Below are 23,850 nucleotides of genomic sequence, written 5' to 3'. Positions count from 1 at the left end.
TCTGAGGCAACAGGTACCGATCACCATCCAGAGTGAAGAGATGGAGATAGTGGACGCCTACAAGTACCTTTGGGTCCACATTAACAATAGCCTGGACTGGAGACACAACACACTACAGGAGAGGTCAGAGACACAGAGGTCGTTTGGTGTCAGTTGGGCTCCTTAAGACCTTCTACCAGTCTGTGGTAGCCAGCACACTTTTCGCTGTAGTGTGCTGGCGGGACTGGTGAGGTCAACAAGCTTGTGAGGAACTGAACCGTCTTCGATGGTTGGGGGAGGGTGAGGGACAAACTGGGAGCTATCTTGGACAATCCTTCCCACATCCTGCACGACGAGCTGTGGCTGACGGACAGCTCATTCAGCCAAAGGCTCATCCCGCCCCGGTGCAGAATTGAACGCTTTAGAGCAGGGGTGCCCACACTTTTGCAGCTTTTGAGCTACTTATGAAATGACCAAGTCAAAATGATCTATCCATAACAAAAAATTGCAAAACATTCTTTATATGTACGATGTATGTTGATGTACCTTGCATAACCGCATGAGCCGATATTGCACAACACCAAATAATTATGTACACTTTTTGTCATTACCCAAATTCACTCTGCCGTGACTCATCCGGAACGATGCTTCGGTCGCAGCTTTCGCTTTTGACGTATGCCGTGTGAAAAGTGACCGCTGTCGGGACAATAGGGATTTTAGTTCCTTAACCTTTCTCTTTCTCGGCTCGCTTTTCGCCGGGATGTCCGTGTCGTATTTTCCACGAACGGTCCGAAAATGCCTCCCCGCATTACCCTTCTTTGGTATTGCAATGTTATTATATATTATTTGCTATATTCAAATTTTCTTCTAATTGCCTCTCTACTTATATTTATATAATCATATTTATTACGCTGCTGTGACAAAAGAATTTCCCCTATGGAGAAATAAAGTCTATCTTAATTAGAAATGTCAGAATTCTTGGGTTCCCAAGAAACTTCAGGCCCACTTCCTGATTTGACAGGAAAAGGCGATACTACCCTTTAGTGTTTTACGCACAGTTCGAGGAACCGAAACCAGGTAGGAGCCCCCGGCTATTTTTAGAATAAATAGTTTTGCTATCCGTGTAAAACAAATACTTCGTAGACGCCGACAGGATCCGGGTTTAAAGGAATACATGCGTCCCTTGTGTTTTCCTGTTTAAGAGTTAAATAGTTGAGCTGTGGCATCTGCAAACACATGTACTCGCTCGGCAGCCAGTGGACGGTTGTGTAACTAATTAGAAAATAGTGAGAAGGTCTCAACAAGCCCAAATGGAAACACGTTGGGTTTTAACCGTCAGCAGGCGAGTCTCTCTGATTCCCTTTTACGCATAGAGGTTTGAAAAGATGGCTTCCCATACTCAAACTTTGAGTTAACCTCTGTTAGCTGACGCGTGAGACCGCAGAGGGAGGCGGCGGCAAAGGATCCGACCCGACTGATGAGGTGATTCAGAGATGAATCTGGCTGTGCGATGGAAAGGTCGACCTCGGAAAGGTCGCGCCCTGGAAATTTTCGACACGCCGAATGACGTTCGCGGGAAACGGCTCCGACGGCTTCGTCTCGCAGTCCTGGAGATGTCGGTTACTTTGAGATCCGTCGGAAGTGAAGGCCGCCGCCGCCGCCGTCGTGCTAAACCGGAGTGACGTGCTTTCACGGAAATAAAAGTGGCAAGTCAGTGGAGCAGAGAGGGATGTCAAGTCGGCACAATCCACAACAGCGGTATCACCTCAAAACGCTTCTCACGCTTATTCACCCACTTGTCCCCCCCCCCTCTATTCATTTAACCATCATTCATGTGCATAAAGTACAATGTTACCATGACGATGACATTTGACTCCGCTCAAAGTGCCAATCCTCTTTTACATCCCCTGATCAAACAGTAGATGTTTGCTCGAAAGTGGAAGATATATTACATCTTCCCCGAGAACCCCCGGATAATGTAAATAAAACTTTTTTTAGCGTTGCGTGACATTTCTCTGACAAGGAAGCGGCGGCCGGGAGGGTTTCCGTACGCACGAGAAGTCAAGTGTGCTGTGAATCTTTCGAGTCCATTGTTTCCGCGGAGCCACGGGTTCGACTTTCATATGGAAATAATACTCAGACCTCTGCCAACCTCTTCCCCTTTTACCTCATTACTGTTTAATGGATTGTCTGTTTACCGCTGAGCGTAAACAGAAAGGGAGCCCGAACAGAATGACTGGGTCGCTCTGTTTATGTATAGAAATATTAGTTTACATGCGCATATGCATGTATGCATCCGTATGCGATGAAAAGCACTCTTAGAAGGCTGATAAATTGCGAGATGGATAATTTTAGCGATGCGTCGGACGCAGCCGGGGCTTGTCGCGCGCACATTAGACAGCCCTCTTAGTTCCAGCTTATTTTTGTGATTTTTTCTTTTTAAGAGAACGACTAAACAAAAGCAATCTGTTGTGATCTTCGGCCTTCTCCCCATGTCACGATCATCTTGCACCAGTTAAGATGTTAGCTGTCCTGACAAGAAGGAAATGATCCCTCTAAATTAAATCGGCTGCGACTGCAGTAAACAAAACGCGGGTCAACAAATTTTAAATCAAGAGACATGAGGGGGAATGAAATGAATCTGTTGCAAAAAATCACAATAAATTCAAAATATCATTTTGGAATTCCAAGAGAATTGCTTGCAGAGCAAACCTGCAGGAATGTTGCACATTTTGAATGTTTGACAAGGTTTTTCCTAATACACACTTGATATATTGCTATACTTTAATTTACTTAATTGTACGGTGTGAGGTACAGGTTAGCAGTTACCTCACGCTGCTAGCGCACCTCAAGCCTCTTCAAGCTAAACCTTAGCACTGTTAGCGCTTAGCTTATGCTTTCCGGCAAGAAGATTCCTGGTTCATTTCTGGCAGGACGCTTTCCTGTGTGGAGTCTCCATGTTCTCCCCTTGTCCATGTGGGTTTCCTCCGGGTTCTCCGGTTTCCTCGATCCAAAAATGTGCAGTAGGTTCACTGGAGAGCCTTGATTGAATTGTTGTATATCTCTATACTTGACGAGTAAATGGTTGTTTGTCTCCAGTGACTGTAGTGGCGTTCATGGCTGGTGAGGCATGTCTTCAATGAGGCAGGAGAACTGCGTGCCTCACTTTGCAGAGCTCAGCACAAGAAACTAGTGACACACGTACAGTTGTTGACAAAAAATACTGTACTTTGGAAATGTAGTTCATATAGCAAAAGTGTTTATACGTTTCAATAGCAACATACAGAGAGACAGCAATAGGGTGTTAGTCAGAGCATGTCAGCAGTCAGCCATCATTGTGCAAGCTACAGTGAGGCTCAACAGTCTGCAGCCTCACTGCATGTCTCTTCTCAGTATTTGAACAGCAAATGTGAAAATCCAGGGATTTTGAATAAAAAAACAATCAAAAACTGGTGAAGTTGAATGTGCAAATCACTGATAAACATAACCATTTAAGTCTTTTTTTCATTTGACATTTTTTTCTTTCCGAGATTGTCAAGTGAGGCACGGCTCCTCCTGCCTCCCCTGACTACATGTCACTCTATGTCTATATGTGGCCCTGTGATTGGTGAACATCGGATAACCGGTATAGAGCTCGAATGAAAGAAAGAATGAGAATCTCCGTATTCTCAGAAAGTTGAAGAAAAAACACTCAAAAAAAATTCCGAAAATGCATCTCCGTGGTTACACATTCCAGAATATATCTGTATTCAAATTTTCTTCATTTCACATCTGTAACTGCTGGACACAAGATGTCTCCCTCAAAATAAACTCCTTTCTGGATGATTATGACTCAGAGGCTTCATTTTTCCACGAGCATCGTGACTTTCCGAGATCTGACCCCAGAATACTTTGAGAATATTTCCGATGTCACCGATCGTGCCGGTAGAACCCACTTCCGGCGATCTCGGTGAACACGTGTAACTTTAATCGTCGAACATTAAAAACAGCCGCCGCTTCCGACTGACTGCTGACAATCTGTACTTTTGTGGTCTTGACGGCTTGAAAAATAAGACCCACTTCCCTGTCATTCATATTCTTGAATTGCATTTTGTTTATACTTGGTACTCCCTTCAAAACATAGGCAAACCATGTATTTATTCATTATCTATACCGCTTTTCCTGCAGATCACATATAGAGACAATCAACCATTCACTCAAATTGCATTCAGCACTTAAAATTCATGTGAAAGGCTTTAACCTCTGATTAATTGTAAAGGTAAATTCCATACTTGCATGTGCTTATCGATCGATTAGTAATAGTTCATACAACAGTTAAATCGAACACCACATTTGAATTTATTCATTTTTACTTTTGCTGGTATGCTCTGCGTGTCTTCTGATCGATAAGATCGAGGGTCTCCGAAGAGCCGTCGGAGAGCCACGGGAGCTCATTCTTCTGTTTTTTTTTTTTTCCAAGGCGCTCCACATGCCAGATGTATTTTTGACCCTATAGCTGGCACGCCGCCGCCGCCGCCATATGGACGACCTCAGACGCGGAGTCAGATGAAACACTTTGATCTGGATCGGGTTTTTTTTTTTTTTTGGTTTAGGAACGATCGGCTACCAATAAAGAATGTGATGTGTTTTGGCGTTTGCCATCATTCATTCTCTCGCGGCTAAATTCCATGTAATAAATGTCATATTGTATAACTTTTGTCATCACATTACATCATGTCTGTCAGCAAAAGGAATAACAGTCTTATCACTTTTCAGCCTCTGCGCAGCAGAAGTTATTTCTGTGTGATGAACTCCGGGCCAACTAATTTCCTTTTTTCGTCTATTCATAATTTCTGACATATCAAAAGCAAAGCGTGTTACTTGACTTGAAATGTCGAGTGAACAGACTTTTTCATACTTTTTCGTACGACATGAATAAACACACCTCCTGCAAATTGTTTATTCACTTCCACAGATGTATAACTTTGTTTGCGTTTTTCTAGATTTGACAAGCGTCGGTAAACATTTCCTCTCACCGTATTAGAAACCGACCAAGAGAAAGTAAAATCGAACCCTATCGTAGACATTTCTCAGTTCCCTGTGCTGCCGCAGGCGCCGTTCATCACTCGCCGCCGTTCTGTTCGATACAGGTCTGGTCTGCCGCCGCTGGAATTACCTTTCCAAGATGGACAACATCGACGCCGTGTTCGGTCACCTGCTGGGGGAGATGAGTAATCTTTCCCAGGTGAGCGTCATTTTCTTATCCATGCTTCGCCGGCTCCGAGGAACGTGGTCGGTTTCACATCGGCGTTGAGATACTGACAGATGTGACGCAGGAGGGGATGTGATTGACGGGAATCTGTCCTGCATTTCATAACAGCTACATGTGCAATATTTTTATTTCATAACAGCTACATGTGCAATATTTTTATTTCATAACAGCTACATGTACAATATTTTTATTTCATAACAGCTACATGTGCAATATTCTTATTTCATGACAGCTACATGTACAATTTTTTTTCATACTCTTGTGCACCTTAAGACCTTAAGACACTTTATAGTTTATTTGTATTTCTTATTCTCCCTTTTTCTTTTTTTTTCTTTTTTTTTTACTGTTTATTCAATTTTCTACTATTATTTATTATTGTTATATTTTTCGTGTAACTCTGGCACAACGATTTCCTTCGGGATTGACAAAGTTGTTCTTATTCTTATTATCCTTACAGACACCGGTTTCAGCATCCTTGTAATTCACTAACTTATTGTTTTGGGTGGGACATATATGATTGATTGATTGAGAAGTCAGCATTTGTGAACAGCAGTATGGCTTCATGCCTAGGAAGAGTACTACAGATGCAGTATTTGCATTGAGAATGCTAATAGAAAAGTGCAGAGAAGGTCAGATGGAGTTGCATTGCGTTTTTGTAGACCTAGAAAAAGCATATGACAGGGTGCCAAGAGAGGAGCTCTGGTATTGTATGAGGAAGTCTGGAGTGGTAGAGAAATATGTTAGACTGGTGCAGGACATGTATGCTAGCTGTGAGACACCGGTACGGTGTGCTGTAGGGGTAACCGAGAAGTTCAAGGTGGAGGTGGGACTCCATCAGGGATCAGCTCTGAGCCCCTTCTTGTTCGCAATGGTGATGGATAGGCTGACAGATGAGGTTAGACAGGAATCCCCATGGACCATGATGTTTGCGGATGACATTGTGATCTGTAGTGAGAGCAGACAACAGGTAGAGGAAAATCTAGAGAGGTGGAGGTATGCTCTGGAAAGGAGAGGAATGAAAGTTAGTCGCAGCAAGACAGAATATATGTGTGTGAACGAGAGGAACTCGGATGGAACGGTGAGGCTACAGGGAGTGGAGATCAAGAAGCTGGAGGATTTCAGGTACTTAGGGTCAACAGTCCAGAGCAAAGGAGAGTGTGGAAAAGAGGTGAAGAGACGGGTCCAAGCAGGTTGGAATGGGTGGAGAAAAGTGTCAGGGGTACTAGGTGATAGAAGACTTTCAGCCAGAATAAAAGGAAAGGTGTACAAGACAGTGGTGAGACCAGCGATGATGTATGGACTAGAAACTGTTACAATGACCAAAAGACAGCGGGCAGAACTAGAGGTTGCAGAGATGAAGATGTTGAGGTTCTCTTTGGGAGTGACCAGGATGGAGAGGATCAGGAATGAGTCTATCAGAGGAACAGCACATGTTAGATGTTTTGGAGAGAAGGTCAGAGAAGCCAGACTGAGATGGTTCGTCCATGTACATGAGGCCATGAGGGATAGAGAATATATTGGTAGACGGATGCTGGAATTGGAGCTGCCAGGCAAGAGGTCTGGAGGAAGACCAAAGAGAAGGTTTATGGACGTAGTGAGAGAGGATATGAAGGTAGTTGGTGTGAGAGAGGAAGATACAGAGAAAATAGGGTTAGATGGAGAAAGTTGACTCGCTGTGGCGACCCCTGACGGGAAAAGCCGAAAGAAGAAGAAGAAGATATATGATTGATTGATTGATTGATTGGCGATTGGTCCTGAGTGAACCCCACCATCCATCCCGCATCTTTGCCTTGCTGGAATAACGCGTAAAAACAAAATCATTGTTTTGCCATCGCTTTTAACATGTACATGTTGTATATGTTGATGTTTACACGGACAGAATTAATACGTTGCACAAATCAATAGATGGTGTAAACGCACTGAACCATCCAAGGACTGGAGGCAAAATAGATTTGAAGAGGGATACGGTCGCAGTCGTTGTCCAAATCTAACCGGATGAGATGTGAACGCGCGTCTCTGCCGGTGCTCTTGAAGTGGTAGCAGGTTGCGCCGGTTGATTATTCCCCCAAAAGTGGAAATTATCTAAGTTCACACAGCGGATTTTCAGAAAGAGGATCGCCAGACGGGGATGTAAGACGAGCGCGCCGGACCGCGAGGGCCACCCTTACGAAGCCCCCTTCGGCGTGTCGAAGATGCTTGTCGCGTTACAGCGGCGCGCCAAGAAAAACATTACACACTTCCAGCTGATGCAACTCCGGCCGAAGGCGTTATTCACGATGGACCGTGTTAGCAGAATAAACGCAGCCTGAAGATCGGGATCAACCATGACCATTACATCAGACATCTCGCAGCGAGCGACATCCCATGTGTAGCGGCAGTTCCTTCCCACATGGAGCGGCGTCACATCCAACACGGACCGTGACCGGAGTTTCGTTGGGGTTCGATTAAAGAGATCATCCTATTAGAAACAAAAAGATTAGGGTCAATTACACCCGCTGACTTCACCGGGTCTATTCCCTGCCTCTCTGCCCCGCAGCTAAAAGTCATAGAAAAGAGTTTTGATCCCGGGTTCGAAGGGCTCAGAGGTGTCATTTAAGCGGCAGCGCCGGCAGATCGACGTGTTTCCAGGCGCAGCCGGCAGGCCCTGGATCCGTGCGGATTCTGGCTGCCATCCCAGCTTGCTAAATACGACCGCGCCTGTGGAGAAGAACAGTAATCAATAATTTATTACACCCGCTTTTTTTTTTTTTTTTCCCCTGAAACGGTTTTTAAATACGTCGGGAATGCTTTTTTTTTTTTTTTCAAATCAAAAATGCTGCGTGTGAGCGTTTTGGTCTGAGATGTACAAATTAAAAACGGGACTCTTTTATCAGTACAGTGTAAAACGGAAATGCGTATAAACAAGTCTTATTAAAAGCCCCGTAAATGTTTTTATTGTCAGAATATAGCACAGCTCTGACTGCTTAAATAAAACCTGTTTCCGCTTTAGGAGTTTTGCATTGTTATTTATAGTACTACAGGACAGAATCAGAAAATTAGAATATATATGTGATAAAGTTCTTTATCTTCTGTAATGCAATTTAAAAAAAAACAAAAATTACTTTTTCATGATATTCTAATATTTTTAGATAGGATTTTTGAGTTTTCTCAAGATGTAAGCCATAATCAGCAATATTAAAATAATAAAAGGCTTGCAATATTTCTGTTGATATGTAATGAATCCAAGATGTAGGACATTTTTGTTTTTGTAATTGCATTACAGAAGATAAAGAACTTTATCACAATATTCTAATTTTCTGAGACAGTCCCGTATATAGCGTCACACCAACTCTTTAGCCTTGGTAAAAAATAAATACATTTATGAATAAATTATTAGTAAATGATCATTGCTAAACTGTATAGCGTCTTGATAAAGGGCTTATTGATTTAGGCAAACAAATAAAAAACAGAATTAACAATTAATAAATAAGTGATAACAAACACATTTTGCTATTGCTCCGTTTTTACTTACCCCATTATTTGCCAACAGAGCATCAATATGGAATCAAGGTTATTTGAGTATTTTCATACAAGAGCGACAAAGCCATGTGAATTTTAGAGCGTTATTGTGTTTTTTTGCTCCTCTCTGCAGAGCCTGGCTCCCGACGCCGAAGCCCCGCTGAGAGACAGAACCTTATGCATCGGCTTCGATGACCTAGACGGTAAGCGATCATTCGGGCGACGTCTCTGGCACGCAAACGGTGACATTTTATAATTTGAAACAGTTCAACCGTTTGGGTTTCATCGCACCAGAAAGGCATTGTGACCTGTAAAGCCTTGAAGGCACATGACTTAAGAAAATTGGGGATTGTTTGGGGGATTTAATCCATTTTCAAATGATGACTGATACATCTTTTAAAATTTCCGATGCGTCGACTCGACAGCTGAATAAGCCAAAGAGTAAATATTTGTCCATAAAGTTAACTTTATAGTTAATGCTGCCATGTGTTTCACACATTGGGAGGATTGAAATTGCATCACTCAAACCCCCACGGTGATGTAGCAGAAAAATTTCAACACAACAGGTGCAACGAAGGCAACAAGGTTATTCACAAAAGGCTCCAAAATGTCCAAAAGTCCCAAAAAATAAAGGTGCAGTGGTTTAAAGTGGTTTAAAGGGGTTTAAAGTGGTTTAAAGTGTTGTAAAGTGACAGAAGTGGAAAAAATAGTGCAGATGCAAGGTTCATAGTTCAGAGTTAAGTGCAGTTTGTGGATGGTGTGTGTGTGTGTGTGTGTGTGTGTTTGTGTGTGTGAGATTCGCAGCCCGATTGCGGCCGATATTTTTCAAATCAAATACAACAAAATGCACGGAGAACTGAGAAGTAGGAAGTGAGGCTCAGTGTTGTTGAAATTGCATTTACTTTTCTTCATGAATCTCAGGTTGTTCGTCATGTATTTTTTAAAGGAACAGTTCATTACATATAAAGATTTTTATAATTATCTGTTCTCTTTTACACTGAAACAACGGAAAAAATTGGACTTAGTGTTACTTCTAGGTAATGATGCTATGATTTTACTGGTCCGGCCGGTAATATATGATGAGTGAATGAATAATATTATCCTCCTATGGAGTAAAAGCTCCAGAACTCCAAAATCATGAGCATTTCAAGATGAGGAACCGGGATGTTGACGTGAATGTCAGTCAGCGCTTTGAGTTACGAGCTGGACTGTGGATTATCCTTCGTTTACGACCCTCCAATACAAAACCTCAATTGAGTTTGATGTTTACGTTGAGTCGGAGGGGAGGCTTGTGGCTTCAATTATAACGCACATTATGAGCTTACGGAGATAAAATGTGTGTGACTGAGAGCGGTTTAGAAAATTGTTTCTGATCTGTGAGAACCGCCGCGCGGCACACATGAAGGTCACATGACACAGCAGATAAATCCCCAGAGGGACGTTAAACCCGTCACTTCGGAGGTTATGGTGAGTTAATTGTGCTTTTTAAGCAAACGCACATGGAAGATCAACATTTTGCGAGTATTTTTAAGTTCGGATGGTCGGCCGTGCCTCGGACCGGCTGCAACAAATGGAGCCTGTGCACGAAAAAATAGTTAAATAAAATCAACCCATTTGATAAGTTAACTTCGATAATGAAACATTTCACATATCTCTAGTAGCTTCCGCCCAAACAAGTGCGCGCTTTTTAAGCTAAAAAGCAAAATAGCTGTTTTCCGTTTGTCCTGTAATTTTGTGGTCAGTGTCGAACTTGAATCTCATCATCAATTTCAAGGAAAAGCTTTTTAATCATCTAAAACTGAATTATGTCAAGAGGCTTTCAATACCAAGAAATAATATTGGGAAATAATAACAAAGTTCACGGCTGACGGCCAATAAATCAGGGGTGTCAAACGTACGGCCTGTGAGCCGGTACCGGCCCGCCGAGGTGTCCAATTCGGCCCGTGGAATAAATGTCTAATTTGAAAAAATACATAAAAATCATGAATTACTTTTTTAAAATAAAAATGCAGTTCCTATATTGTCTGCTCTTGGTGCACTGTTTGGGTCAGTGTTAGCAACATGGCGCAACACTATGTGACTCAGAACTTACAGCAGATGGCAGGAATGCTACTTCCGAGTCTGTAAATAGCATTTTTACTTGTTATTGGAAATATACCTGCTTTTCCTTTTTTATCAAAAAAGAGAAAAGTGGACATGGAGTGTTGGATTTTCCAAGAAAAATTGACCACTTTTTTTTTTTGTTTTGTTTATTAGGGTTAATAAGAAAACCTGTATGCTTGGTGTGGATGCAGCAAGTTTTGTCGAAAAATACAACAAATTGCACGGAGAACTGAGAATTCAGGAAAAATGAACAGTTCATTACATAGAAAGATTTTTATCATTAACCTGTTCTCCTTTACACTAAAACAAAGGAAACATTTGGACTTAGTGTTACTTCTAGATAATTATGCTATGATTTTACCGGTCCGGCCCCCTTGACATCAAATTCGGCCGTTTGTGGCCCCCCGGATCAAAATGAGTTTGACACCCCTGCCTTAAATGACCTTGTCAAACACACACGTTCCCAACATTCCGAGTCTGACATGATCAAGTTGTATCGGGAAATAAAAGGGATAAAGCGCCGTGGATATTGTCAATGTAGCGTCTAGAATCACAACTACTAAAGATAAACTTTTTCATTACTGAAATAATGACTTCATAATTACTAATCAGAATTAGCTTTATTGGCCAAATCTGTTAAGAAGTTTGGCTCTGTTTTAGTAACATACTGAGGCGAAAGTAAATGATTGGACAAAAGAACATTGTACACAGTACAATGATACAATGAGCAAGTGTAGTTAAGTAATTAGAAATATCCCATGTGAGTAAAGTGATCAGCGAGGTCGTGCAAACAGATATATAAAATATGTAAAAAAAGTTGCATGAAGTTAGAAGTTTAATGAAGATGTAATTTGTATTGTTTAGATGTTTTATTATTATAATTATTTGTTTACCAAAGTGATGTATGTTGCCGTGTCGGGACTTTAACACAGAATAATTTAACGTTCATGTATAAACACGACGACGTTCATTTGATATACAAAAATACACATTTTGCATTTTAAGCGATATCCAATGATGAAATAAGGAAGATAGAGTAAAAGTTCTGCTTTGGAGAAGTAAAATGGACATTTTTTTTCTCGTTGTTTGGATATTCTAGCCCATTATTGTTTACTGAAGTTCAATAAAGGCATGGAGGAATAAGGATTAGCCGTGCCAGCACAACATTTGGAAGTAACTTGTTCCTTTTCTCTTTTTTGAGTTTTTCTTTTGGACGCTGCAATGACAGGTTGATCCAATTTTGATCCAATTTTTTTCTCAGGAATGTTTTCTTTTGTTGCCGCTACAGTCCGGCGGAGTAAAAAGCCAGACCCGGGGACCCTCGAACTTTTCACAGCCTGACCCTCCCCTGCCAAAAAAAAAAAAAAAGGGCTCTCAACTGCCACAAGAAGGTGTTAACACAGTCACACCATGTCAACAAATCCAAATAAACACGAGTAGACTTCTTCGATTTTCCTACCATTCTGTAAACTACCGCAGAGAACAGGAAATCGGTAGATGAACCTGTGCCTTTTTTTATCCCGTTGGTTCAAGCCCACCCGCTTCCCGTCTATTTTTGTTTATTAATTTGATTCTTATCATTGCTAATGTCACGTTTTGTTTTCGGTTAACTACGTTCACCCTTACTGTCTTTTTTTTTCCCATTCTGTTGTCCGTTCTTATCCTTGATGTTATTGTTGTTGTTGTTCTCTCTGCTGTTTCTCTAATAGTGGATGCCTCTATTTATATTTATATTTATATTTATATTTGAATTCAACAATTTCCTTCGGGATAAATAAATAAAGTTGTTCTTGTTCTTATTCTTATTCTAGGATATTCTAGGACTTATAACTTGATTATATTCTAGGACTTAAAGGATATTCTAGGACTTATTCCAGGACTTATAACTAGGATATGAAGGCAGTTGGTGTGAGAGAGGAGGATACAGAGAATAGGGTTAAATAGAAAAGGTTGATTGGCTGTGGCGAAACCTGAAGGGAAAAGCCGAGAGAAGAAGATTACCCTTTTTTTTTAACACTGCTACGCTGCTGTGACAAAATAGTTTCCCCGATGTGGATGGATAAAGTTTATCTTGTGAGCCCGGTGAGGTCAGATCGTTGAAATCGTTGAGGTCAAACGCTGAAATGATGCCTCCTTTTCGAGATAATCCCCCCCCCCCCCCCGTCCCGGATTTGCAGAGTCTTTGAATGGAATGGACGAACACGAGTTGGACGATCTGGTCGCCAACCTGGGATCAAGACCGACCTCGTCGGCGATGGGACGCACCGCCGTTGAGCCGCCAATCAGGAGCGGCGGCGACGACCAAATTTCACTTCCACGCCCAAAATCCTCGGGAGGGCCTCAGGTGGTAACTGCAGTCTGCAGGTATTCTTAAGAATCATTAAATCCCGATAACGTGCTTTTTTTATTTGCTGCTCCCAGAGTGAACCGCTCACGAAAACGGAAAAAATCAAGCTGGCTTTGGAGAAGCTGAAAGAGGCCAAGTGCAGGAAGGTAACACACACACACACACACACACACACACACACTCTGTCAGAGGCGTGATGCAGGTGATGGTGTGTTCCTCGCAGTTAATAGTGAAGGTGCTGATGAGTGACGGCGGCTCCAAAACTCTGATGGTGGATGAGAGACAGACGGTGCGGGACGTCGTGGACAAGCTGATCGAGAAGACTCACTGCGACGGCGGCATCGGCTGGAGCCTGAGCGAGACCAACCCTGAGCTGCACACCGGTGAGATGAACACACACACACACACATCATATGCAGGCAATCAGTGTGTTCAGCCACTGTGCAGAATAGTACAAGCTCTCCTTATAGGCGCACACACACATTTCATATGGGAGGACTGCAGTTGAGAGTTACTCATCCTTCCAGAGAGAAGCTTTGAGGACCACGAGTTCCTGGTGGAGCCCCTGTCCGCGTGGCCTCGGCACAGCCAGAACAAGATCTATTTCACGTCGAGGCCTCAGAGGTACAGGATTTTCATGGAACCACAGGTGGGGAAGAGTGTGTGCGCGCAAAAGTCGAGCTCGGCTCTGTCGACACAGTCGGATGACGCCGCCGCTCTTTCTTCCTTTTTAGTTATTTTACATGTTGAACAAAGGGATGGCGAGTCTGAGTGACGTTTCGGAAAAAGCGAAGGACCTTCTCATCCAGGTGAGACCACCCTTCTCTGCCGAGCTGGAGGAAAAACAAATAACCGCTCGAGGATCAAGGTTGTATGAGGGGAAAGGGATCTAGCCATCATCATGATAATGATACGGTCCAAATTGCAAAACCCATAAGTTTGTCCTTGTTTTTAGTATTAATAGTAACATTTATAGTAATTAAATGCAATGTATTGACTTTGGACACTGCGACTGTACTGTCTTCTTCTTCAGAAAAGGATATTATGGAAGAATAAGAATAAGAATAAGAATAAGAACAACTTTATTTATCCCGAAGGAAATTGTTGTGCCAGAGTTTCAAGTAAAACATAATAATAATAACTAATACCATGATAATGATACGGTCCAAATTGCAAAATTCATGAGTTTGTCCTTGTTTTTAGTCTTAATAGTAACATTTATAATCAAATGCAATGTATTGACTTGGGACACAGTGACTGTACTGTCTTTTTCTTCAAAAAAGGGCTGTAGATTGGAGGCTCTGTGATTAATCCATGCTCAAAATGAAAAGTTCTCTGTGTTTGTCCGCCTCCGTTCATTTTTCCGCGTTCCTGGCGACCCAGGAAAGTTTCGGCGGCTCCACCGTAATCGTCCCCAACTTAGAGGGAACACTGTACCTGAAGGAGGACGGGAGGAAGGTCTGGAAACCACAGTACTTCACGCTCAGGGCCTCGGGCATCTACTACGTGCCGAAAGGAAAGACGAAGGTTTGAAATGGACGCAGACGTTGTACTGTAAGCCATGCGCTGTTGACATCAATGTATTGTTGTTAAGAGACAACAAGAAATAACATCACCAAACGAATGAAATCCTATAACAGAGAACAGGTTCTTGTTTACATTAGTCACTTTCTTACGATATAATCTGGCAGCCGTGTTATTTGGTAACTCGGTTACTTGATAATTTATATGATTACTTGAATGCACTCCACGCTTGAGAAATGAGAAACATCTGCGACGATGACAAATGATGTCAGTTTTTTCTCGTCCACATCATCGACACATCTGTACGGTTGATGAGACGCATGAAAGATTAGAAATGTAGAAAGCGCGGCAGCGTTTTGTGTATACGCCGCAGACGGGCCGGCTCTTCCAAGCTATGACATGGATGTGTAGGTTTGTGAGTTGCAGCAGAAGCGGAGGGGATGATGGACGGTGTGAATGGAGGCCTGGCCGCTGTTAAAGAGAAACATGTTGTCCTGTCACTGAGACGAACCAGAAAAAAAACAACAAAAAAAAAAAAATCCCGGGGCTATCTCTGAAAAACATCATGGGAGGGAGACTGTGCGAGGCAGATGTGCCGGCGGGAAATCAGCCGGGGGTCAGGGACGAAAGACAATGAACTCTAAGAGGGAGAATTCGAAATCGCATCTCTACCAGCGAAAAAAAAGCTACCGTGTGTCTGAGAGGGAGGAAGGTGGATGACGTGTCAGGGGTAAAAGTCGGCCAGGAACCTGTGGGATCAAAGAAGGAAGGGAAAAGAAAAGTCAGGAGAGAATAATCCTCTGCGGATCCACGTCCCTGAAAGTGCAATTGCACGCCCAGGTGTTTCCAGGGACAAATGTTTTGTTTGTTTCCCTGCAACATAAGGCCTTTACTTTTAAAAGTTGATTTTTTTTTTTGTTTGTTTTTTTTTTTTAGCTTGAAACACAAGCATTTCTGAAATTCTAGAATATAATGCGATTTAAGAAAAATTGAATTTGGTTCATATAAACATGCTCAGAGCAGAACCCTGGGACAATTCCAGCTAAATGTTCCACGTTTGTGATTGCTTGTTTTGTTTTGTTTTGTTTTGTTTTGTTTGGTGGGTCCGGCAGGCGTCCACGGATCTGGTCTGTTTCGTTCGTTTTGAGCAGATCGACATCTACACGACTAGCAGCTACACACAGAAATACAAAGCTCCCAGCAACTTCTGCTTTATCCTGAAGGTATGAAACAACACAAATGTCAGATGGTGGTCAGGACACCTCGTCGTCAGGACGTTTCTAATCCTTTTACATCGTGACATTGCTTATAAATGTAGTAATTCTAAGGGAACTAATACCTGACTAAGTCAAAAAGAGACGACTGTGGGAATAAAAGTCATCAGATGAGGTGCAGGTTAGAGGTTCACCAAACTCACAGCTTGATCCTTCTTTACTTGACCCATATTGATGGACATTACTGGTAACTGTTTCATTAATTAATTGAATTCCTTTTTGTTAAAATCTACGCCATATCCTTGTAGAATGTTGACAAGATTAATACAGCAATAACATCGAATTGCGATGTTATAGGCTTATATTAGAGGTGGAAATTGATTTTAAGTTGAATCTAATTACTTGGAGGCTTTGTAATTACTTGATCAAAATCAATCGCATTCTAATATTTGACAAGGGAAAAAAAGAAGTATGTTTTTTGATGAATGAATCACAAAACATGATCTTAAAATTCTAAATCTTTATTTTCCTATTGGCCTCCTCCACAGGTTTGTGTCTCTGTGACATGCTTTCGTAGAAAGCTAACATTAGCATCCTCTGTGCTTATGTAAAGCTAACATTAGCTACATGTATGCTCATACAAAACTAACACTGGCTACCCATTTGCTTTTACAAAGCTAACATTAGCATCCTCCGTGCTCATATAAAGCTAATATTAGCTACATGTATGCTCATACAAAACTAACACTGGCTACCCATTTGCTTTTACAAAGCTAACATTAGCATCCTCTGTGCTCATACGAAGCTAACATTAGCACATGTCTGATCATTCAAAGCTAACACTGGCTACCTATTATCTTTTACAACGCTAACATTAGCGCCAGTACAAAGCTAACATTAGCGACATGTGAGGTTTCTAAAGCTTGAATTAAAGACCAGTTTGTTTTTACAAAGCTGACATTAGCAACCTTTGTGCTTGCACAACACCAACATTAGCAACATGCCTGTTTATACAAAGCTAACGTTAGAGATTTGTGTGCTCATGTCTAGCATGACGGTAACAGAGGAAGGAGGTGCTCCTGTAATACGGAAACCACTTCCTGTATTAAGAACGCATTATAAGGACAGTATTTTTGTTTATATTGCCATCCGGAATAATTCAGTGTTGATACAATCTGGACCCTGGAACTAGTGCCCTGAGAAACATCCGTGGTGCGAATTTGAGTGCGATTAAAATGCGACAATTCTTATTTTTTTTCCGTTATTAATGACTCAAAATCACCACAATACATACCCAGATCTCATTCATATAGGACTTTAGAATGGCCTCCACTGGATTGAATTCATCTATTAATGTTGACACACAACTTGGAGTTTGATGTCCGACTACACATCAGCATGATGTCAGTAGTAGCTTTACCGACCAAACCACAGCCGCCCCTATTTTATACAAGGATTACGATCGCTCCGAAACAAGCTCAGAATGAAGTATTTATCTAAGACAAAACTATTAATTCCCGTTGGTTCAGAAATAGTGACTATTGGAAGTTAATAATTTTGTCTGAGTCATTCGAAGTCACAGGTAACATCAGCCAAAGTTGTTGAGAGCGGTGGGAAGCATCTCTGGGAGGAACTCTGCCGTGTCATTGCAGGGTAAACACAGATGCGATTAATGACAGCGAATGCAGCCTTCTTCTGCCCAGCCGGGCCTGCAGGTGCTCTCCGGCTCGCTTCCACCCAACTGGACCGCGATGAACGTTATGAATCACACCTGTGTTTAACCCGACACGACGCATCGGAAAAAACGAGCCATTACATTATTTTCCCCCCCTCGTAAACGTGCGATCAAATCCCATCTGACCCCGAAATCAGAAACACACTACGCTTGAAATTTATCGACACAAAACTATGAGGAAGAGCCAAAAGTAATCGGAACGGTTGCACCGTGGATGAACTCAACTGTGCGGGTTGATCGACGAGAAGATATCTCAGTCCTGGCAAACACAGGACGCAGCAGATATGTTTATTCACACGTGGCTTCTCGTGGGCGACCAGCTGACGGGGGCGGAGAGACCACAGATGCAAACAGTTGAAAAACGACGGGTCGATCGATGGGAATTCGTGAACCTTGGAAAAAAAACAGAAATGGCAATAAATAATCAGAAGTTGATGTGACTAAAATATATCCAAGCGTCTCTCAGAGTGAATATGATTATGAATCTGCAGAACTGACCTGCTATGCAGATCAGCTGGTGTGGAGAAAAGAATGCTGGTGTTTTTTGTTTTTTTTTGTGACCCTGTTTTGAGACCGTCCTGCTTTTCATAAAGAATTTTCCATATAAGATTTCATCCAAGTGTCATAGCAACAGTGGCGCCACAGCCATGGCGTTTTCCACCCCCTGCTGGTTGAAATGAAAACTACAATAAGTCAAACCTTTTTTTTTTTTTTCATCTTCTTTTTTTTGTTTTATTTTCTCACAGCATCCCCACATCCAAAAAGAATCACCCTACATCAAGTTCCTGTGCTGCCGCAGCGCAGACATGCTGCAGCTTTGGGTGAACTCTATCAGAGTGGCCAAGGTGGGACCATTCTCCCTTCATTTTCCCTCAAATGAACTCTATTTAGTGTTAAAGTGAGTCTATGTGTGTGTTTGTGTGTGTGTGTGTGTTTGTCAGTATGGGACTGCGCTCCACAGAAACTACCAAGTTGCAGTGCAAAAAGCAGCCGCCCTGCAAACTCCTCATCATGCAGCAAGGACAGGTGCATCTTTTCAACTTTAAGAAAAGCTGTAAGATTGCTCACTCTGGGGAATGCTTGCAAGAAATGTAAAAGCTAAACCTTTATTGATTAAAAAAAAAAAGAAAAATATAAATAAACAGCTCAATGAAACCAGTTCCGAGCACTGTAAGAGAGGCAAATGAGTGGGTGTAGAAAAAAAACAAAAACGTTTTAATAAGGTAGGAAATGGGCTTGTAAAACTTTGAGATAAACAAACCTTAAAATCACTGACTTGCGTATGATGTTAGTCCAACATGTGCGGCAAAAGGCTTTTACTGGATTTGTCGTGATTTATTAGAGAGGCCACAGGACTCACATAAAGAGGACAGTTAAAAAAAAACAACTGGAGGGGTTTTATTTTAGTGAATAATTAACAATGACACACAAACATTCATATACAAGTTTTTTTTCAGGACTTTCTGAATCTGTCCATAAATACAGTAAATCCTGAAAAAAATATTATAAAATGGGACTTTTTTTCTGGTTTTCTTTTGTGATTTTTCATCTTATTAATGTTTTCACACATCAATTTGGATAGTTGTAGGATTTTTGGTTTTTTTTGCTGTTATTCTGTTTCGCTTCCCGTCTTTGTCTAATTTCCTGCCCCTCTGATTGCCTTTCCTGCAGTTACAATCTCACCTGTCAGTAATTCGCCCTCGTCAGCTCCTCTCTGATCGACGCGCCCCATTCCCCTCCCCTTGTGATCACAATTTCACCTGTTGGCAGACCGACTTTCCTCCTGACTCGTTTCCTTACTCCTGCTAACTTACGGTTCTCAGTTCAGAACTTTGTTAGTAAACAAACATGTTAAAGTGCACTTGATTTGTCACCCATGCTAGGAACGCCTATTTATCATGGGTCAGTTTACACCATGTGCGAAATGTTATCACCTAGAATGCTCCTTAAACATCACCCTTAGTTTGAGAGCAGCTCTGCATGGACTCAAAATTTGTCCAGATGAGAAACTCCACTTCTTGAACATTTTTTTTTTCCTACTTTCTCCCAAGACAAATGTGACATCCCCGCTGGCCAAATCGACCCAAAAGCCACGGCTGCGTCTCCACCCGAGACCTGGGATGTTACAGACTTCCCGCTGGAGGAGCCACCAGACTTCATCCCACCCTCTCCTCCTCCTCGCCCAGGAGACGCTCAGGCCGGAGAGCGTCTGCCTCCCGTTGATGAGGGTTCTTTCTGATTCAGCCTCACATGTAAGGGAGTTGGAAACATCCACAAAAACATGGGATTTAGCCTATTTTAAATTTTGCTGGCTGGTAGATTGTGTTAGTGGCACCACTCTTTTGTTGGTAGCAGGAGAAAGTATTTTAAAATTATATTTTTTGCAAAACTATTCGACTTCTGCATATTTTAGAAAAAATACTGGGCAGTACTGGACATTTTTCCTCATTTTTTCCTATTAATTTGTTTATTTCTATTAATCCAAAACAAGATTTACACTTGTGTTGTTTGGAGTACATGAAGATAAAACGCATACACGCACACACAATGATTTGTTGTTTCAATGAACTGTTTATTACAAAAAGACTGTACATAAATTTCAATGAACACATCCTATGTACAAACTGAGAGAAGACAAATAGTCAATTCTGTTCTCATGAACATTTAAGTTACAGACCCCTCCCCCCATGTTTCATCATAAGAAAACACACATCAAAGAATGGCGCCCTTGACCTGTGATGCCCTGAAATGCGAGACGTTAAAGTGGTAAACATTACAAAGATCTGCACGTCAGTGGTTGTCTCATGATTCCTCTATGAAAAAGTATAAATAAACCCTTTTACGTACAAACTACTCGCGAACCCTCCTTCAGCAGCCTCACGCACACACGGATGTAAAAACAAGTCGAGATGCAAAGCTAGAAATACATCAGGTAGAAAAAGTTTCACAAAAAAAAAAAAAAAAAAAAAAGAAGAAGATCAATCACCTCATGATGGAAAATTACAATCAAGAATGGGATGTATTGCGAATCATTCAATGTAATGTTCATATACGTTCATGCACAGTCGCTGAATGAATACTGATTACTGGACTGAGTTAGCATCTTTTCTATTCCGCAAGGACGATAATCCTCCGGAAGAAAACACGAAAGGGAGCCACTCCGCTTTAGTTCTGTTTTCAGGATACAAATTCACATTGAATGCCCGTCGTTCCCAAAGCCCGAAATGATTAAGTGTGTCCACGTGGCCCCTTGTTACAAACATAGAGTCTGAGATACATATTAGCTTCAATGATATCTGACAACAAGTTTCACTTTCAACAACAATCACAGAGCAGGCATCTTATTTCTGCATGTTAAAACTGTCAAAAGTAATAAATAAATTGAAAAATGTAATGCTGCTGTTTAAGACTTCAGAAAGTGCAGCTCAGGAGTCTTTTGAATGCAGCCACGAGAAAAAAAAAAAAAAAAAAATGACATGAAATTTAAGAATTAAAAAATAAACGGCACGACAGATAGAACCTGGCGCTCGATCATATCGCCGCTGCTGAGTCACCTACATTCACTTGAGAAATCGAGGTGATTAAAATTACAATCAGACGTGGTGACGTTCACCCACCGGAGCCAAATATGGAGCCTGGGTTACATTTCTATGTATGTAGAGCCTTCAGCTGAGGTTGTTCGGGTTGATGATCATGGTTGTCGAGCACCGATATAAAGCACCACACCAGCAACCACTGAAAGAACAGGCGACACGTGTACGAGGGCCGAGGCGCGTGCATGAGAATGACTAGAACGATTTCCAGAAGCCCATTTACTGATATATTACAGTAAAGTAGAATAACATTTAAGGCTTTTTCTTTTTGATTTTTTTTTTTCTTACAGTATTTCTTTTGGTGATATCTTATATTTTCTTATTTTTTTTCTCATTTTCGTTTTTTTAAATTTGGATTTGAATATGGATGGTTAAATTGTGTATCGCAATTTGATATATAAAAAAATAATTCATGACATCTCACAGTTAGATGTTGGATTTCAGTCGATAGTTACTCAGCCCTCGTTGATATTTTTGGGATAGCTACTCAGAAAAGACAAAGACATTACGGATGATGACGAATCAGTGCAGCTATTCAAAAACGACGAAGAATGACGTTGAAACCCAAAGTTAGTCCTTCCTCTACTTCACATTTTTCTCTTTTTGAAGCAGCTCTGCTACAGTAGCTCAACAGCAAAATAAAAACACGAGAAGGGTGAAAGTGATACAGTGACCGACAGGGAGGATGGGGGGGGGAACAAACAACGTCTATATGTGGCCGCTCTGCTTGGATCAAGTTAAAATGGCACTGTGAATGTGGAAGAAAAAAAAAAAAAATCAATATTCAAGTAAAATCAAAAGAGTAGAATTTGTAATCTAGTCTTGGCACCACCTTCACTGAAGCCGATGGAGACTCACAGGTGAAAACACACGGACTGAACATTGTACTGTACTGGCAGCTTCTCACATTACACTTTATGTACAAGTTACAGAACAGAAAGAAATTCCACCAGAAAGAAGAAACTTTTTTTTTTTTCTCGTTTTTTTTCTTGTAATGCATCCTATATACTCAGCGCACCCTTTTAACACCACCCTAACTGACATGTAGCTTAGTGTAGTCGACACACAACGCCAGGTTGCTTTTCCCCCTTTACGAAGGAACACTGCAACTTCCTGGGAAATCGGCATGTCACCTATGACGTTCACTGTAAGACCAGAATACAGATGACCTTTGACCTGTCCCGGTCAGCTAAAACTGCATTTTGCGCTAGTTAGTGCAGAACAACGAATGGATTAAGTAGTCCTCTTCATCCCAAGGGCATCAAATGCGCATCCAAAATGCACTTCACCTACATGAGGTAAATCCTGCAGTGTTGAACAAAACGAGTCGTGGAAAATGTTTGAGCAGTCGCGGAGTGTACTTGCTGACGTTCTGAGTCGGGGTTTATGAAAGTAGGGTTGGCTAGTATCCCTCGCGCTATGCTCGCTAGTGGAAAGTGTCCAGCTCCGTACTGCGCAAACAGACAAGGGTATCAATTTCCAAATAAACGGCCTTGTTTCCCAGGAAGCTCGCGCGCTCCTTTAACATCTTTGTGATTCGATTACGATTGCATTGAACATTCAGGTGTGTCCTAATGCACTTCTTGACGTTTTGTTGCTCTTTTTGTTTTTTCTGATAAGGTAAGATGGATGATTTGGAAAAGAGGGAACAGCTTTCAAAGAGCGGCAGGTCTGCTGGTTTACACGGTAAGTGAACGCATGGGAGAGTCGGTGTAGCCTCGTCTACTCAATGAAATCACAACACCACCTCACTATTGGAGCTGCATACTGTAAATATGTCCACTTAGTTGTTGCACATGTATAAATTAACACTACACAAGAATATATTTGTTTTTTTTCTTCAGTTTTTTTGAGACTGCTCTAATTAAAAAGGCTTAAAGCTTGATTTTGTCTTCCTGTGAGGTGCCCACACTTTAAATAAAGTGCTACCAACCAACACACATGTGACAAAAAAGGCTTCGATCCTCCCGTCTTTGTATGTCCGCTGAGTAAACTAGCAAACCCCGGCTCTTCCAAAGCTTCAGGACCCTCTTTGTTTGTGCAACACTTTTTTTTTTTTCTTTAGCACAACAAGGAAAAAAAAACAACAAAAAAAAATAAACTGTGTAAGCACAAGCCCCGCCAAAAGAAAAACCATTTGTGAATTCCAAAGACTTCCTCATGGCACTTCATTCAAACTGAGAGCCGTATGAACTGCTATCATTGGACTGCATACATCTGTACACCATCGGGGTTCTACCTCAGCGCCGCCTTGTGTTTCTTTTAGTCGGCATAGTGCATGATAGACTCCACGTAGTTTCCTGGGAAGAGACCGGTGACGCCGTTGCAAACGCCCTCGAACCAGCCATCGTCGTTTTTCTTGATGATGTAGATGATGGCTCCTTCCATGAAGGACAGCTCATCCTCCTTGTCCTTGGTGTAGTCATAGATGGCCACAACTGGAGGGAGGAAAGTAAGTTAAAAGTTACTAGTTTCCCACATTGGGGTTTGGAGCAATGTGGGAAACTATTATTACTACTCGATCCAGAAGCTCATTTTTCAACCTCTATGCATCACAGTATCTGACTAGATTTGAGATCAATTCAGCACAAGGTGTTCATTTTAAT

At 41.7% G+C, this 23,850-nt stretch overlaps 2 protein-coding genes across 4 annotated transcripts in view; one reads left to right on the top strand and one right to left on the bottom strand.

Annotated features, from left to right (window-relative positions):
- Nucleotides 1-5,100: 5,100 nt before the first annotated feature.
- Nucleotides 5,101-23,245, top strand: LOC147219236 (amyloid beta A4 precursor protein-binding family B member 1-interacting protein-like). The gene is made up of 12 exons (XM_086172156.1): nucleotides 5,101-5,203; nucleotides 8,862-8,931; nucleotides 13,009-13,175; nucleotides 13,253-13,324; nucleotides 13,402-13,561; nucleotides 13,706-13,827; nucleotides 13,913-13,987; nucleotides 14,562-14,705; nucleotides 15,815-15,925; nucleotides 18,398-18,496; nucleotides 18,593-18,677; nucleotides 19,703-23,245. The coding sequence occupies exons 1-12, from the start codon at nucleotides 5,144-5,146 to the stop codon at nucleotides 19,888-19,890; spliced, it is 1,353 nt and encodes a 450-aa protein (XP_086028282.1). The 5' UTR covers nucleotides 5,101-5,143; the 3' UTR covers nucleotides 19,891-23,245.
- The window catches only part of LOC147219235 (abl interactor 1-like), a 24,056-nt gene continuing 23,050 nt past the window's right edge, over nucleotides 22,845-23,850 (bottom strand). For all 3 annotated transcript variants that reach the window (XM_086172153.1, XM_086172155.1, XM_086172154.1), the window contains one exon: nucleotides 22,845-23,682. In XM_086172153.1, coding sequence (XP_086028279.1) covers nucleotides 23,507-23,682 — 176 coding nt within the window. In that variant the 3' untranslated portion in view covers nucleotides 22,845-23,506. The remainder of the gene's footprint in view (nucleotides 23,683-23,850) is intronic.

The sequence above is a fragment of the Fistularia commersonii genome, chromosome 25 (genome assembly GCF_037954325.1).
Source record: "Fistularia commersonii isolate RoL2024-O1a breed Wild chromosome 25, RoL_Fcom_v1.0, whole genome shotgun sequence".
Lineage (NCBI taxonomy): Eukaryota > Metazoa > Chordata > Actinopteri > Syngnathiformes > Fistulariidae > Fistularia > Fistularia commersonii.
Note: the sequence above shows the minus strand (reverse complement) of the source record. Positions and strands in the feature narration are given on the sequence as shown.